We start from the raw sequence: 18,755 nt of genomic DNA, 5'->3' as shown, positions 1-18,755 counted from the left end.
AAGGCTCATCTCCCTTCCTCTGTACCTGCCCCTGGCTATGATTGGAAATATCTCTGTGGTGCATCCCTCAGCCCGCCGCTGCCTCTGGGACCCAGCTCCTGGCCATGCTGCAAAGGCTAGCTTTGCTCTGGCTCCCATCCCTCCTGCTGCCCTCCCTCCTCTTGCTGCTGCTGGTCTGCCACAGCTGTCTGGGCACCCGTACTGCAAATCAGCAGAAATAGCCCTAATCTGCACTGTTCCCTAGCAAGGACAGCTCCCCAAGCTTGTTCGTGCCTCTTCCCAGGCGGTGCCAGTACAACAGAAATAAGCACTCGAGGTGGCTACTGCTGCCAGGAAACTGCATGTTTTAGTAACTCTGACTTTAAAACCCTGGCTGACACTGTCTCTATAGCTGTCCCCAAACTGTAACAGTCGAAAACAACTGTCCTCTAAGCTGACTTTCCAGGCTGACCTCAAACTCAGAATTTCTCTCAAAAGATGTTCTTTAAAACCAGTACCTACATAGTTACAAGCAAGAAGCAAAGTGCTGCAGCTGGACGCTGGCAGGATGCAACCAGAAACAGGTAGCTGCAATGCGGAGATGCCAGGCACTGAACCAGGCACCCGGGCTGCTGTCACAGGTCTGGAGAGAGACTGCCACTTCCAGACCACAATTCATCCAGCCCAAAAGCAGGTGCCTCAAACTGGTCTGGTGAACCAGGTCTTAAAAATTCCTGGGTTTTCCTCCCCCAGCACAGAAAGGCTGTAGACACCCACCTCAGACAGTGACATTTGTGTTACAGGTATTTACAGTCAGGTGAGAGGAAATACAATCCTCACCCCAATCTAATTGTTAGTACAAATAATGCTGCCCTTTTAAAATATCTACATGCAGGAGACAATTTTTAAAGGCTGAGTCATTAATAAAGGAGACACTAGAAAGACAAAATCTAAAATCAGAGATGAGACGCTGCAGCTTTAAAAAGACAGCTATAATTAAACTGCATTTTAGTCCAATGGCATAACTTATGGCAACATCAGCTAGGCAGCGGGTGTGCTGGGACAAGTTCAGCTCCAGCATCTCCCCCTGGTACCCCTTCTGCCTGGCTCCAGCTGTGATCCTTTGCCTTACAGCAGACTACAAACTCTCTGGGGCAGGGACTGTCCTACCCTTCTCTATTTCTATACCACCTAACACAAGGAACCTTGATACCTTTGTCAAGTTGTGACAAGGGTGAACACAGACAGTGCAGACGAAAAAACTCCACCAATGAATAACCCCACCTGGGTGACAGTGGCATCATTAGGATGTCTCTCCTGAATTTGCCCTGTTTCCCATCCTTGCTACCCACTGACTAATGGGTCTAAGGGCACTGACACTGAGATCAGAAGCCACTGGCAAACTGGCCCTCAGCAGCATGTCAAAATCATGGAAATACACAGACAGATATGTGGCCTTCCTTATGATAAAGTAAGCAAACCCTGACACAAAAAGGATTTTTTAACAAAACAAGCAGATCAGGACACCAATACACTTTCAGGAGGAAGTAAGATTTTCCCCTTCTGAAATAAGAGTCAGCCTTGGGCAATTAAGATCTGCAGCCTCCTTTCAAGCTCAGACAGGTTGCAAATATCAGCACAAACCTTGTTATGACAGTATTTTGCTCAATCCTGGCTCTCAGTTCCTCATTCTGCTGTTGCAGCATGGTGATTTTTTCTACCAGTTTTATATTTTTTTCAGCCTGCAACAAAAGAAGATTGGTTAAGTCTGAAGAAAGCCCAACACTGGATCCAAGAGAATTTGTTATCTCATTTGTCCCTAGAGCAACTTCTAAAATTTGAGAATAGATGGAGATAGTAATCTTGACTGCAGCTGATACTTAGAGGTCTGACACACCACATCATACCGGTGAAGTAAGTGGCGTCATGAGCAGAGCCTTGAGTAGGGGGAGAGCTGAACTATCCCTTACTCCTAACTGAGGAGCAGGAGGGTCTTAGTCTTGTCCAGCACAAATAAAACATCTTCTTCGGTGGTGCCCCCACAACTTTTACCCCTCAGGAGCCAACATTACCAGCCATTGTTCTTGGGCAGGGAGCTAGTGGCACTTGGGGACCATGGGGATGCCCAGCATGGAAAGGGCACTGTGGTGTGAGTGGTCAGTCTAGTGACGAAGGAGGAGTGCAAGGTGTATGATGTGTATCATCCAGCTCAACTAACCTCACCAGACACAAATGTCTGGCATCCAACCTCTAGGATTATGATTTCCCAGTTACGGGGAGGAAAGAGTTACCCAACAAGGCAGATTACATCCAGCGGCAGCCTTAGCCTGGTGCTGCACGCGCATGAGGTGATCTGCACTTTGGAGACGCTCCTCTCCACTGCTGACAGTGTCGGCTTAAATGACAGGGTTAAACTAGACATTTAACTATAAGCTACAATTAAGTGAAATGAATCCTATCCCAAGTGTAGGTAGCTTTCACTCAGGACAGTTCAAGGACAGAGTTTGAGGATGTCAATAGCGGTGTATTAAAACATCAGTAAGATGTTTATAGGCATGTACCACAGCCTCAGATGCCTTGTTTTTCCCAAGTTTTGAATTTTACATACTTTATCACCTTAGTTCTTAATTTTCCAGCAGTTTGAATTTTGCTGAATTCAACACTTGGAAGAAAACAAGATAGCACAGAGTAACCTTATCTCTGTACAAGCTCGATTATTGAATTTTCCAATCTTTTATAAAGAACCAAAATATTGTGCATTGGAGTTAGCAACAACTCACACTTTACAGCAAAGGCATCAGTTTTATGCAGTGGTTTCCAGTCTATGCATGTAACCATAAAGGATACTCCTGATTCTCAGATATTCTGGCCTAACCCAGTATATTATGTTAGAGCAGAGCAAGGATTCTGGGCCTGTTTTGAAATGCTCTGAGAGAGGAATCGCTGTCATGGGCACCTGCTTCCTCAATAGTTTTAGTAAGTAGTAGCTATGCCAGCATGAAGCACGGGAGACCTGTGCATCTCCTTCCCTGTCTGCTGCAACCCTCACCCTATACCACTCCTCTCCTGCCACCTTCATTTCCAGTCTCCCTTTCAGCAGACAAGGAGCCAAGCCTGACCCTGTATTTGAAATGCCCTCCTGCTCCCTTATGAGGCACTCCATCTTTCAGAGCATTTGGAGATGCCCTGTAGATGTTCTGGCACTTATAAAAGGAGATCTTTAAACAGAAAGCTGCTGTGTCTTTGGACCACAGTAAATTCAGTGTTTTACTGCAATAAAGGGCAAGAGCAGGACTGTATGCTTATATGTGGTTAATTAGCAAAAGCAGCTAAATGACCAGGAACTATGCAGGCTGTTGTTTGGGTGGGGGGGTTTCAGTATAACACTATAATGCATGTTTTCAGAATCTGGCTTAGCTCCAGGAGCAGCATGTTGGAAGGAGCACAGTTAACAAGCCTCAGTTGTAAAGAGGCACTTTTCTCTACATCCACTTACTTAGGCACCTCGGTTCAGCAAAGTAATCATCAGAGTTCTCAAATTTCCCCGTAAATGGAAACAAATCTTGCTGAATGCTGTGCTGAACCAGCTGCGGTATTGCCTCATCCTGTCACCACACTACGCATGTACTGTCACTGTAAGTTATGCCTTACAAAACGAATCCCCCTTCCAACACAAAATATAACTGGTGGTGAACTGGGGAATTCTTTGATATGGACCCCCACAAGCAAAGAAAGAAAACAGCAGAGGCTGCAGCAAAGCATTACTTTAGGGTTAGAGAGATGTTTCCTAGCGTAAGCCTTGCTAGGGAGTGCTTGCTGAATATTGCTCATTCATACTTGCAGCTGGGAGCTCCCCAAGTACCTGCACGAACAGCAGCAAGACACGCATGATTCAACCTTCTGCCAACTGCCCTTTCCAGCCCTGAACCTGACTCCTGTAGGGGCATATGGTACAGGCTGGTGTACAAGACGAAGCTCTGGACTACCACAAAGTTCCCCTTCCTCCATCCTTCTTACACCACTCACATCACTGTCTAACGGAATAGGCTGAGCAGGTACTGCATGGAAAAGCAATACAGATCAACGGATGTGTGGGAGAAGTCAAGGGTATCATGGGTGGGTGAAGGGATGGGAAAAGATCCCACTGAGGGAAAACTTGAGACATGGCACAGTAGAAGCGACTATACAGGCTGACAGTGGGACAACACAATATATAGGCATTTATGAAATTCTTTGACTGTGTCTTGCCCCAGCCTCTTGTGTTTTCTCACCTCTTTTAAGTTCACCTGCTGTAACTTTTACTTTATTACCTCCATGATGCCTCCTCTGGAGGAAAAATGAAAACTCACATTTTTTTCTAGCTCCATGATGGTCTTCTCCTGCTGGTGAATCTGCTGGTTCTTCATTTCCAGAACATGTTTTAAGCTCCTCAAATCATTTTCTAAGTGCAGATATGGAGCTCGTACAATCTAGGAAATATACCAGTGATTTGGATATCTGTAAGCCATAAATGCATCTTCAGCCATAAGATAAATTTTCCTCAGTGCACCCAGTGGTTTAGGAGTCTCAGTGATGTGACAAGCACCTGGATGTGGACCTCCACAGCCCATCTGAACCCTGATATCCTCTCCTGGGCCACCCCTTTGGCTGGACAGCCTCGTGGCTAGAAAGATGGGATGCCAGGTTGTTCAGCAACTTCATTTGTACTGGTAGCATGGGAACTGCATGAGGTGTTTTATGCTCGTGCAGGTATTTTGGCTTGGGACAAGTACTAACATAAAGCTAAGGAAACTAGACAAGGGGGCCAAAGGTGAAAATGAGTGTTCTGCCTTGCCTGCACCACTGAATCACAGTGCCTGTTAACAAAGATCAGATCTGCTGGGAAAAAGTTCCTCCTCTGCTCAAGAACTTCAGATGTAGGGGATATTACGGTTCAACTCATGGGCCAAAGAGGCACTCTGAATTAGGCTGATGAAATACTGTTGCTGACTTAAGCTGTTCTGGATTTTTCCAGCGGTCAACTACCTGGTGGTACTTGGCATTAACATTACTGTGACACAGCAGAATTTGTCCTTTCATGTAATTTAAATACTGCAGCAGAGGTGGAAAGGGACTGATGCTACTTGTTTCCCACGGCCAAGCCTGCTTCAGAAATGTGCGCTCCTTTCCTAAGGAGTTCTCTCACCTAAAAACTCACTGAGCCCCTTGCTCACCCCACTATTTTTATTCTGTCCCCTCTGTCATGTTGATACAGCTACCCATGGGGTTGTGCTGTGAACAAACTAAAATGCCCCAAGTTAAAAGAAAACCTTCTGGGGAGTCATTTCAGGGTTATTTCATTTCAGATAGATAACTGTAGTGTGTGTTTACTTACACACTGTAAAAAGACCCAGCACATCCCCAGTAGACAGCAATTGAATATATACTTCATATGACAGGGCTGTCCCCTGCAAGTCCAGAAAAAAATGAAAGAATACAGGGATACCAAAGAATTTGGTTCAGAAGGCACCAAAAAAAAAGAAATCTAAATGTGAAAAAAGTAAAGACAAAGAGAGGAAGAAAGGGAACAAGAATAGACAGCAGTAAGGTCATACTAGATGGAGTCAATGAAATGTTTTGGAAACAGAGCTGCAAATGCTGGATGAAAGAATAAAGAAAAAGAAGTAAAATCAAAAAATGATGGCTCTGGACTTTCTGACTCCTCCTCAGAGTTCGAGATCTGGGGCGGGATCCTATTGCTATCCACTGAATCGTGTGATGTGACTGTATATAGTTGCCATTTACCTTCAGTTGTTCCTCTGTTTTTTCCTTCAGAGCCTCTTCAAATCGGTCGGCTTTGGCCTTAAGAGATTGCTTTTGAAAAGTGAGGGTGTCTATCTGGTCCTGGAGGGGAGACACAGTAATGAACACACCAGCCATGCTATCACCCCTCTTACACTCGTACGAGTCAATCTGCACTGTGAAACTACCAGGGGAGCTGAACAAGGCCTAGAAATCCCTGCAAGGTGTTTTTTTTTACCTAAGGCCACTTGAACACCCAGCGTTTTGGTAATCCAGTGCCTCAGGGAATCTCAAAATCCTTGTAATGCCTGCAGCTGGCTGGCACTGTGTCCTGGTTTCAGCTGGGATAGAGTCACTTTTCTTAGTGGCTGGTGCAGGGCTGTGCTCTGGATTTGGTGTGAGAACAATGTTGACAACACACTGACGGGTTTGCGTTCTAGGTGATGTTTATACCAAGTCAAGGACTTTTTAGTTTCTCAGCCCCCGCCAGCGAGAGGTCTGGAGGGGCACGGGAAACTGGGAGGGGACACAGCCAGGACAGGTGACCTGAACTGGCCAAAGGGATATTCCATACCATGGGATGTCATGCTGAGGGAAGAAGAAGGGGGAGACGTTTGGCATTATGGCATTTGTCCTCCCGAGTAACCATTAGTAACCATTATGCATGACTGAGCCCTGCTTTCGTGGAGATGGCTGAACGCCTGCCTGCCGATGGGAAGTGGGGAATGGATTCCTTGTTTTGCTTTGCTTGCGTGTGTGGCTTCTACTTTACGTATTGAACTGTCTTTATCTCAACTCCATGAGTTTTCTAACTTTTACTCCTCCAGTTCTCTCTCTCATCCCACTGTGGGGGTAGTGAGCAAACAGTTGCATGGGGCTTATTTGCTGGCTGGGATTAAACCATGACACACTGGCTGGCCCTAGTTCATGAAATGTCTTTGATGCTAAATCACCCCAGCACCCTGGGCTGGATGAGAACCACTGTGCCCTTCCTTAAGAAGCTGGCATTTATAACAGAGGCATGACAGATTATTTCTGTGGTTCCTAGAGTCTGAATAAGGTGATAGTTATCCCATCCCTGCTTCCTTCACCTTTCTATGCTTCTAACATGGTAACAAGCAATGATGAGTTAGTGGTGTGGACTTCAAATGACTGTTGTTTCATCTCAGAGTTACACACAGAAACAACACATTATTTTAAGCAATCATATTTCTGTTACGATCGAAGGCATTCCTGTTACCTCTCTCTATACAACACCTGTAAAAAACACAGTTGCTGTGAAACTGGTATTCTTATCTTTCCTGTATGTAATTTCTTGGCTGTAACATTACATCAACGCTTATTGCAAAAACTGCTGACATGCCTTGAACTGTCACAGCAGCATGAGGAAGGCAGTGACAGTTGCTGCGTGCAGCAGTATGTGCTAGTCAGGGGGTTTAAAAACTGTAATTCATCTGTGCCTATGAAATCAAACAAAGCTTGCATTATTTGCTGTGACATCTTTACTTGTTCACACCAGATTTTCAAACTTAAATGTGAACCACAAGGGGATGCTTCTGCTCTCCATTCCCTGGGATTTCTTCATCTAGAGAGTGCAAACAGCATGGAGTTATTAGCAGGACTGAAAAAGCCAAGATGATCTTTAACTTGGTGTTAAATACTGGAATAGGGGACATGATGTACAGGGCTGACCCTGGCTGGCCATAGCCTGACTGCACAGCAAGGCCAGCCGTGGGACATCCCTCATCAGCGACTGCATTGCCCTCCGGTGGGAATGGAGATGTTTCTACAACGTGGGACCAGCTCCGCCACACTTGGGCAGCAGGGAAGAGTTTAAAGCACAGGCACACGGACATGCAGGGAGAGCTCACCATTTCTGAGCCCTGTGGGTGCCTGCCAGAAGGTACCATGCAGACAAGGTGATGCTCACAGCTGCCACAGGTGCCAGAGCCCTCCCCACCATGCAGGGAAGAGCTCAACTTTGTTCCTTGTGCTGGGCCAGCAACCAGCAGGGTCAAAAGGACATTTCTTTGCTTTATCCAGCTGCCTTTTCATCCCTTTAGGTTTGCCCTCTCTTCTCTTTCAGACAGTATTTTGCTGAACCAGCCAAGTGGAAGGAAAAAGACTGAGGGGGCACCTTTGCTGCTAGATCCCAGTTTGGACAGGCAGAGGACGAGAGGTACTATAGCTGGTAAGAAGCAATAGCCTGGTGTGCTGGCAGCTGGCAAGGGGGCTGGGGCTGCCCCGTCAGCTGCTCCGCCACATCGTTACAGGGGTGGGAAATAATGAAACTGCTAACCTGGAGTGACAGCCGCAGTTTTTCAAAATTCTCTTCTAATTGAGCCTTTTCCAGACTGTGAGCGGCATTCAGTTCTGGGGAAGATACACAGACATGGCATTGCTAAGTGAAGTCCAGCAAACCAGGGTCCGAGAGTGCAGACATTATGAACCAAGCGCAATTCAGGATGCAGTTTTAGGGCACGGAGATTGACTAGGAAACCGGTAGTAATATACTCTGCAACCTTAGGTGAATGTTTTGAGGATCAGGATTTTCTTATCTTTCAGTGGTTGCAGGTATCTCTGTATCTGTGTGACTGGATTCTGATTTTTCAGAACTGTGCAGAATTCCTGGCTCCCCGGGCTCTGATCTGAAAAGGGTCAGTTTGACCCAATTCAGGGTGAATATCCCCAAAGCAAAGATTTTAAATTAGATATATTTAAAAGCTTGGGTTGTAATTTCTTTGGGGAGATTGAGATGGGAGCCAGCAACTCAGGATGCAAAAATGCAAATGACAGTGCTTCTCCAGGAACTGTGACAGATGACCTGTGAGATTTATTCCATGACTGAGATGGACAGAGTCTGAAGACAAAGAAGTCCTCCATTTATATTACATGATTAAAGGTTTCACTACTAGGACAACTCACCCTGGACTTAGTAATAACCAAAAGTTTAATAACCAAAGTGGAATAAAGTTTAATCTCCAAACTAATGACATCAAACTGTCATTCAGTACAGCAGTAGCACCTAGCTTTTTAGGATACAGACACTCTTATTTTTTGTGTCTTTACCCTCATTCCCATGGGGTTCTGCCTTCTAATCATTGCTCACTAGCCACAGTAACAGCATTAATAATACTGATGCTCCAGCGCTCTCTTTACAGCGCACTAGCCCGCAGCTGCTGCAGTGCCTTTTCCATGCACAGGAGGGCATTTCATACCCACACCAGGAGCAGTGAGCACAAACTGGCCACCAGACCCTTACTAAACCACAGACAAGTTTTATCATCAGAGAATACTAACAAAAATGGAAAGATAAGAATATCCTCATGCAAGGAAGAAGGGTTTTTTATTATTTGCAAAACTGTATATGTTAATTTTAAAATGCTATGCTAGATACCATCTCTGCCTACAGGAGAAGGGAATAAACTGTTCTTAGCTCACGTTATGCTCCCTATTTTTATGTTATGTCATATGTTAGAGATATATTATGTCTCTAATTGACACAGTGCAAAGCTAAGCAGTATGGCTCAATTTAGGGAAAGTTGTGGGAAAACCTAATAAAGCTATTTAAAAATCAGACCCTTAAGCTTATGGTGTAAAATAAAAGACGGAGATTGTACAGATAACTGTTAAATGTCAGCTAAAGCATGTACCAAGACATGTATTTAGATACTGAACTGGTGGGGAGGAAACAGCTCTGTCTGCAGCATCAAACCCCATGGAAAATCGTAAGACAAAATAAAGATAGCAGTGCTGAGGTGCAGATTTGCACTAGCTTTGGTCTACTCAGCATGGCCAGACTTTAGCTACTGAAAATGATGAGTTTTGTTTTTAGAAGCTGTGTAGTAGGCATTTAAACACCTAAATTCAGAGACGTTCAATGAGCTCTAGCTTCCTGAGCACCCAAGGGTTAGGCTCTTGAGAAAAGTCTGTGTGTGAAATAAAGTGGAATTTGGACTCTATGTTTAGTATTCCATGGAGAAAGCCTTATCTTTGGCCCAAAGATCCCTCAGGTAGTCTCAGTTCCAAGTCAGATGCTGTACACACTGCACGCACCTCTTCCTTCATCCCTAGCATGAGCCTGGTGGTCCACCCCACATGAAAGCACTAGACCAACAGAGATTGTATCATCTGTTCTGGAAGAAGAAAATCCAAGCTTACACAATCTCACTAGAGCACTAATTCATGCTCTGGAATAGCTCTGTAGCCATTGGGCTGTCTTTGGCTTACCTTGAATCTTGCAGTCTTTCTCCTTCTGCAGTACTTCAGTAATGGCTCTGTGGTCATTTTCCAGCTGTAACATTGCAGCATTATGGGCAGCTATGATCTTTTCCATCTGTTCCAATGACAATGAATGGAGACATGGATGCATGATTAGATGTCTTGTGGCACACCGACAGGCCACTACTTAAGAGCTCCAGTGAGCTGGAAACAGTAAAGGGGTCTACCAAGTGTGACACTGACACTTAGAGCACCTGAACCATTTCCATCTATTATGAAACAGGCATGCTGATGCCTTGAGTGGTAGTATGTAGTCATCGCTGGTAGCGGTTTTGTTCTTTTAATTTAATGGTGATAAAAGAGGCACATAAGAAAGTAAAAAGCCAAAAAGCCCTTAAGCAAAGAAGCCATTTATGATATATTCATAAATATCAACAATTCATTAATCTAAATTATATTAATGACTAGACTCCCTCTGATGGTCAGATAAACGTACACAGTTCTGAGCCATCCTAGGTTTTGCTTTCATGGCACTTTGCTGCAATGATTTTTATCGTAAGGTCTTGGATCAACTTCCACGAAAAGTGCCTATGAATTATTCATAGTTGTAAAATACTTATTTCTAGAGAAAAATTGGAATTATTATCAGTGGGTATGTAAAATGAATTGCAATATATCATACTTTTACTTGAAAAAGAGTATCCTACAAAGTCATCAATACCCACATTCCTGTGTCCTCTTGAATCATGCATTTTTAGTCCACATCCAGTAAGCTGATGGAAGATACGACAGCACTTTTTTGAGTGTAGACACCAGAGTTTTCAGGTTGGTGTGAAAGTATGAAAGATGATAGTGAAGCCACAAAACTTTTTTCCAATCTCACATTTGAGGCTGAAAGAGGTCCTGCTGCCCCAAACTGCCCAACAAACTGAACCACACAGCACACAACCATCATGGGAGCAGGGGATACAGTTGGAAGAGGGCTGTGGGCAGCCTGTGTTCCTGTGCACCTGCTAGGTTTGGGACTCCTTCTGTACATTGTTTGTTACTAGATTTGACTAAAGGCAAAGCAAGATCCCTAATGATGGTGCTTTGACATATATCGCTACAGAAAATCCAGTAAGAAATGGCTGATCAGGTTAAGTCAGTGGTCTAGAGCAGTTTCCAAGTGCAATTCGTAAGTTTGTTTTTCTTGGTTTTGTAATCACAGTGATCTTATTCCCTACATTTAACACATTATCTGTGATCTCACAATGCAGAGGATCGAACTATTTTACTTTTACAATGAAACAGCTGTTTGTTGCAAATTGACTTTAAACAGCTTTTTTTCCTCACTTTTATGTTAAATAATGGTAGAAAGTTACTGCAGCTGAGCATGTCTTGACTGAAATAAATGTTATTTCACTGTATTAAACTGTCAAACTTGTTAGATGATCCAACAGAAGCAAAATTTCCAACTGTACTGGAGAAACCATGCTTTTAGAATGAAAGACAGGCATTTAACATGAAATTGGAAATTATCCAAACTATTTTTCATAATAATGTGGGAGACAACTCAGTGGTGAAGACCTCTTTGCAAAACAATGGGGACTCAGCCTGCTGATACACTGCATGAAAGAGCAGGGAAAGGAGGGGCTGACCCAGTGGGCTACTAATGGGATAGGGACTATCACTCGACTTTTCCCAGAGCATGATGTCCTTGTATATGATGTCTGTGTGCTGAAATCTTATGAGCATTGCTCTGTTCTTTACCTCACCCTTAAGTCTTTATTCAGACACTAATTGCTTCTCAGCTAAGCAGCACCCCAAAGGAATGATTACGCTCAACTCCAACACTTTCAGAAGGTGAAGGGGTTTCCTTTTGCTGCCACCATCTTTGGCAGGTTATTTATCTACAAAGCCAATTAAATATGTTCCAAATGGTCTGCAGGGATTTTTATGTCTTCTGTGTGTTTCGTACCCACATCCTAAATGACTAATATTCCAGTGTGAACTCCTATCTGCAGTTTTTCATAGGAGATAGTATACTTGGCACTGGGAAGCAGATCTCTTGGATATTAATTCCAGCTTCACCTCTACCTTACTCCATAGGCTTGTTCAACTCACTTAATTTGTGTCATGGTTATTTCTGGCTATAAAAAGAACCTCAGGTGGGATTTTAAAGCCTTAATAAAGTAAAATCAAGAAAAGGCTTCAGTGGGAGATGTTCAGTAAGTTGGCAGACCAAACAGCTTGAGGTGAGCAGCTCAAGCGAGAAGGCAAACCAGGATCGCAGCCTTCACTTTGCAGTTTTGCCCTTAGCTGCAAGGAGATATGAGAGATATTGGGATGCATTGGCACACATGACTGGTTTGTGAGGAGTTTGGCTCTCATGCTCTGCTATGCTGAAAGAGCTGCCTCACCTCCTCAGAGAGCGCCAAGCCTCCAAAACCTTTCAACTATGTATCCAAAGAAAAGACTGCTATCTAAACTAAACAGTGACTACAGCAAAACAGTGTGGAAGACTAGGTTGTGACTGGAAACCACGGCAGAGGGATGACTAACTTCCATATTAGACATGTGGATACAGAAATATATGCAGATCCATGGTTAAAAGGATTTAGCTTTTGTTATTGCCTTCATGAACGCAAGCTTAAAGTCCCCCATGCAGATGGACAGCTCAAGGATGAGGCTCACATCGAGGGTAAGAGCTCTTTAGCTCCTGGGTTAGGTACCTCTGCCCTAACACCGGCTGGGACGAGCACCAGCTCAGCAGCAACAGAGCTGAACGACGCCAGTCCCTTGAGCAGGCTTGCTTCTTTTGTTATGCTCTAAGATCTAAGCTGGGTGCTTCTCCTCTTCCTCCAAGCAGGAGAAGGGAGAATCAGAGCGTGCCAAACCCTTTGGGTCAGCAGCGGTGAGGGTTCCTTATTCCTCATGCACCTCGGTTCCTAGACAGAGCTCTCCTTTTCCTTGGCCAAGAAACATTGCTGGTGAGCAGCTTTCCAACCTGGCCTGTCAGCCTCTCCAATCCAAGAGCATTTGACACAGGATGGGTGTATGGCAGAGTAGGAATTCAAAGGGAAAACCTGCTAAAACTCATCATGAGATGCTAACGGAACCACAGATTGAAAAGGTGGGCTTAAACTCTAAGATACTGGGGGCACAGCAGCACTTTCAAAGCAGTGGAGAGAAATGTTTACATTATCTTCAGTAATTCAGGGAACAAAGAGCTCTGGAGCAAAGCATAGGGCTGGAGGAGAGAGAACTATCTGCTCCACAGAGGGACAAATTGCTTCTGTGTGATGATTAACAGAATCGCAACAGATGAGAACATGAGAAAAAAAGTATACTTTTAGTCAAGTTCTGTGGTGACCAGTATCACTCTTTCTTGCACTCATCATCTTGAGGAGACAAAACCCACCATCTGTTCTTGTGGTCCTGGAAACTTGCAGAAGTGCTTCAAAGAGCAGCAGAGATAAACTATACACTATCTCAGCAAAAAATTAGCTTGTGGAATAAATTCCTTCACAAATGCTAATGCCTGGTGGTCCAGGAGAGGTAAGGTTTGCAGCTAGAGCGAGTATCTTCTACTAGGCAAACAGACACACTGAAAGAAAAAAGCTAAGGCTTTTGGGAACACCACCACTTTTTCATATCAGAAAGCAAAGCAGAAAATTTGAGGGGCATTGCAAGAAAACCGTCTTGCATAAACTGAAATGATAACTGAAAGACATGGCTCAGTATATGCTTTCTGAATGCTTTCAAAAGCCTTAGAGAGATTTTGAAAATTCTTCTTTAGAACACAAAAACCTATTTGACAGCACCCTCTAATGCATCTTAGAAAATCAATGCACTAACAGAAAACGGGAGGTTGTCTGGGACAAAACAGCCCAGTTACATACAGCCTTTGTGTTACACATTACAAACTGCAAATCAGGAACAACTAGAAGGCACAGCAATTAAAACAGGTAAGAGTCCAGCAAGAGTTCTTCAATGTCCTGCCACTGAAGAGTCAACCCAAACCGCATGGTGCTACGCAGGGCAGCAGGCACTCTGGGGCACAGGCTAGGACGCTGTGTGTCTGTCCAACACAGCTGTCTGACCCACATGTCAGTGAGGACCATGCTGCACCCAGTCCCAGTGTACCACTGGTGTTACACAATTAATCTAACACTGGGCAGCTGTGACATGAATGACATCAAACTGTCACCATCTCAGTTTGTATTTGCACTCCCACCCCAGGAGTGTTTTACAATACAACAAGCATAGGCAGTAAATGGTGTCATTTCCCTTTTTACAAATAGTTGACCTCAAAGACAGAGGGCTGCCATCTCTGCTGTGCTGTGTTTGTGCTCTCCTCTCCTGTGAGCTCAGTGCAGGCTAGTCCCTTTCCGTGGGTCCTGGAGGTGCTTCAGCTGCGGCTGCACAGTGCTGTGCCAGCCTTTACCTCCTAAACGGTCTAAATTAGCTTGGGCCCTGGCTACTGATGGGGCTGCCTTGCTTCTGAGCCCAAAGCTAGTACGGGGCTTGTCTGCACTCTGCACCCACTGCAGTGCCTACTGTCAGCCCACTCCCTGGGCACAAGCAGCAGGGAGCAGCAGCTCTGGAGCTCCAGGCCACAGACCCTGAATGCACAATGGAGATACCCTTAGATACAGAGCACGCAGCCATAAAAACTCCTCCTTGACCTTTGGTCACATCCATTCATTCCACAGACTGCACCTGCACTGCACTGTTGCTGCCAATTTACATTGCCTCAGAGTGAAAAAGTCATGCTCCACCACCTCCAGCTGCCCTGAGCATTAGGAAAACCCCCAGGCTGGAGAGAACAATGCTGGCAAACAGGAGGCCTGTTTGCTGGGCTCACATATTACAGATGACTGGCCCTTCCGCACACTAGATGCCTGGGTACCATCCCCACGGCATGTCAAAGCCTGACAGCACACAGTGCAGAGCACACCTGTACGTGGCGGATACTTGTGTGAGAAAAGCCATCATGAACCATGGTGTGGGGTAATGGGTAAGAGCTGCAGCTGGAAAAATCAGAACTGTATCCACTTAATGCAAAATGAGAAAAGTCCAGGTAAAGGCATTACGGCCATAATCCAGGGCAGGATGTTCTACCACATCAGATGTGCTCATAGGGGAGTTACGGCATTTGTTCACTCTAGCTGTTAAAAATAAGCTTAAGTAGCTGCATGTGAGAGTATTCCTACCTACATACAGAAAGCAAAGCAAGGAGAAGCACTTGGGACATACAACCTAAGAGATTAGACTGAATGATGGAGCAGAAATCAGGGAACCTGGGTTGTATTACCTGCTTGATATTTAGGCTATATATTGCATGGGCCCTATTGCTTCCCTGTACAGCCTTTAACTAGCATTACAAACAACAACAGGCAGGGCTCTGCTGGCCTTACCTGTGTTGAGCAGATTCTTGTTCAACCCTTGGTTTCATACAAATTGACTACAATGGGTGGGCTGGGAAGCAAGTATGCACGGGGAGCAGAGCTAGTCTTAATATTGCTGTTGTAAAACATCTGGAAGCATGTGAAGACAAGACATGGCAATATAATGTACTACTATGTAGAAATACCAACAGGAATAGAAGGGAAAAGCAGTAAAGATAGTCAAGAATATTTTTATCCAGTCATCAGTTTGTTACCAGTGTCTACATGCTGCAGCGTTCAGTATGTGTTACCTGAACCCACTCAGTACTGGCATGGTCTGCTCTTCAAAGGGAACAGGAGGAGACTGACCTGATTCTCATGATGCAATTTGACTTGCTCCAGCTGCAGTCTGTGCTCCTCCTCCAGGCTCTTCTTCCTGATGTTGTGCTCCTCCTCCAGGCACTGCTCCAGCACCTGCAGCTCCTCCTGCTGCTCCCTTTGGAGCTGCTTCACCCTCTCCTCAAAGGACCTCTCCAACTCCACCTTCTCGCTCTGCAGTTTCATCCATTTCTCTGTATTGAGGACTATGGAGACAAGACCATCAGTCAGGCTCTGAACTCCTTGGGAGCAAACAGTGGCATCAGATCTGTTGGTATAGCACTGAGCACAGTGGCTCTCGCCAGCTCTGGGGCTCCCATGAATCTCAGCCATCAAGCTCTCGTTGTTGCTTCTCTCTCTGTCCCACTCTCTCTCACACACACATACACGCATTTGTTTAAATAGAGGCACTGGCAGAGTATGCAAAGACCATGTAAAAATGGGATCTGATGAAGTATAATAATAATCATCATCATTATCTGGGGACTCCGAGGACCTGCAGGGTGACTGGATGTCCCCTCCTGGCCAGCACAGTCTTGGATCCAAAAATCAAGACTTTGTGGCTTTTACTTTACCTTGGATATAAGAAACAGCATGTGAGACAATCACTTGACACAAATCCTTTCAACTGGGATACAAGATTTTTCTTACCTCCTTCTCACAAGCCATAGTCCTGGCTAAGTTCCCCACTTCCAGCAATGTGCCAGAAAGGCAGAAGCTGCCTGGGCTGTCTAGGCACATCCTGTGCCCGCTATGCAGGGGGTGTGATTGCCCACTTGAGCAGGAGGAGATGCACCTCATACATCCCATCTTCCAGCTGTTAGAAGCTGCTCACCCCATAAACCTGTATTTCGCACCAGATCCATCAAGGATCTCTTGAATTCATTAATGCACACTTCTTAAAATATTTTTATATTCAAACCACTATCTTGTGTGCTTCATGGAATCAGAGAGTGCAAATGAAAGGCTGATGCTGAAGGCAATCAGAAAATGTGAAATTTGTACTCTTGTGAACTAACCCCGTGACCATGTCTCTGAATTTACAACCATGTCTACAACTGGTTTCAGAAGCTGTGACTCCAACAGTTCCACCAAGTCAAGGATACTCAGTCTATTTCCCCATTTTGTTCCTCAGCTGTATCGTTCCCCAGGTCCCAGAACAGCAGTGTCACAAACACTGTATCCTTGGACTTTTGCTTTCTTAAGAATGGTTTCAACCAATCCAGATACTGAAGACCTGATGCAATTTGGAAAAGGTCAGCCAGACTACATTTAGAGAGCAAGTTTGCTCACTTGTAAAGATCCAACAGGTAAGAAGCGATTAAAATCATCATGACCATAACACTCAGAAAAACACTAGAGAAGAAGAGATTTTTTTTAATGGCGCTACTAGAAGTTCTTTCAGATTTAGACCCATAGCTGGTTTCAAAAAATTACCACCTTTTAAATATACCATCTATATTAGCCAGTCATCCTTCCTTTGCCTTTTAAAATGCACGTGCCACACACAGACCAACATGGCTTTGTGAATCACTGAACTGGAAGCAGCTGTTTCCCTGGGTAGACAACTGAATGTTTCAGAAACATATTTATCCTATGACCTCATATTTGCTCAATATCTGGCAAAAAAAGCCAAACGCATTTTTCTGTCTCTTTCTAATATGGTATCACTCAGGTAATTTTTTTCAGGATAGGATCAATTTGTCAGATTTACCTATTGCTGTGACCATGGGTCATGTTAGGTGCACCCATGTGAGGTAGTTTGGCCACCAGAGCTAACCATGTCTTTCCCCACACAGCTATTTTTCACCCTGTTTAGAGCCCTGCTTCCACATTTACTGGATAGTAATACCCAGACTTGCCCAGTATGCCCAGACAAACGTCACTACTGGGGTCCTGTTCCGATCCTAATGTTTTCTGGAACACTAAGAGGGACTCTGCGTCCCTTTCAAGCTCTCTGCTTCTTACAGAAAGAGGGAAAGCAAGCCTGAATCGGTGAGCTCAGCGCCGCAGCAGTGGCCCATAGAAAGCTTTCCCACCTGCCTCATACCCAAAATGGAACAGCGCAATTTATACGGTCATTAGCTGAAATGTCTCCTGGCAGTTTGGATTATAGCTCTAAACCCTCTCTCTTGCTTTTGTATTTTTTATTTCCTCTGACATACAAACTGATCTCAGAGCTAGAGGACAAGGGGTAGTGCTTGCAGCTCTGTGTTCAGTAGAATTCAAGCTTACTCAAGCTTTAAATTGGAGCTGTAATGAACCTCATGTCTCTCCAGCCTCTCTAATGAGATTACTCAGCTCACAGGGAGGGCTGGGCGACAAAATGACATGCTCTAACCAAAAGAAATTCTATCTGAAAAACTTTCTGCAACCTGAAAGAAAATATTCACCTCTTGCAAATCAAACCCTGATGCAGATGCAAAATAGAGGGAAGGGGAAAGCAAGGAAAGAGTGTCTGCATGGCATGTTCCCACACACCCAACAATGATACAGGAGGCAGAAAACGAGGCCATTGCCCAGTAAATTTGCCCTATACTGAATATCAAACACTTCTTATGAGAAGAAGTGATCCCTACCGCAGCCTCCCAGACCAAGAAAATGAGGCCAAGGACTGAAGTGATGAGGAAAGACTGAATCTCTTCTTAGGCAGGAGATGGATCTTTGGGCCTGGCTCTGCTGGGGCACGAGTAGCAGAAGGTGACACTCATGCAGCCCAGGACGAGGTCTGTGGCTCCCTTACCTGGCTGGGGAGCAGGAATCAGTGTGGGAGAGCCTGCCTAGCTGGAGCCAGTGCTTAATCAGCTGTGGCTTCAGCAGGTGGTTCTGGTGAACCAAGTTGATTTGACTCCAGCAGGGCCCTGACAATAGATGCCTGAACAGAAGACCCACTAATGTTGCTGGGAAACTGAATTTTACTTTCAGACATTGTGATATGGATACTGTAGAAGCGATCTTCTAGAAAAAAAAAAAAAATCACTAAGGAAAGTTATATAAATGTATTACTGACATGGAACAAGACAA

The 18,755-nt window shown here is 44.8% G+C and overlaps 1 protein-coding gene across 1 annotated transcript in view; it reads right to left on the bottom strand.

Annotated features, from left to right (window-relative positions):
* Positions 1-18,755, bottom strand: part of MTUS2 (microtubule associated scaffold protein 2) — a 315,607-nt gene that overhangs the window by 4,886 nt on the left and 291,966 nt on the right. Inside the window, exons 10-15 of the mRNA XM_037378188.1 lie at positions 15,723-15,937; positions 9,991-10,096; positions 8,060-8,133; positions 5,764-5,862; positions 4,329-4,448; positions 1,624-1,721 (exon numbers count right to left, since the gene is read on the bottom strand). Coding sequence (XP_037234085.1) covers positions 1,624-1,721; positions 4,329-4,448; positions 5,764-5,862; positions 8,060-8,133; positions 9,991-10,096; positions 15,723-15,937 — 712 coding nt within the window. The remainder of the gene's footprint in view (positions 1-1,623; positions 1,722-4,328; positions 4,449-5,763; positions 5,863-8,059; positions 8,134-9,990; positions 10,097-15,722; positions 15,938-18,755) is intronic.

The sequence above is a fragment of the Falco rusticolus genome, chromosome 2 (genome assembly GCF_015220075.1).
Source record: "Falco rusticolus isolate bFalRus1 chromosome 2, bFalRus1.pri, whole genome shotgun sequence".
Classification (NCBI taxonomy): Eukaryota; Metazoa; Chordata; class Aves; order Falconiformes; family Falconidae; genus Falco; species Falco rusticolus.
The sequence above is the reverse complement of the archived record's forward strand: the minus strand, read 5'-3'. Positions and strand labels throughout refer to the sequence as shown.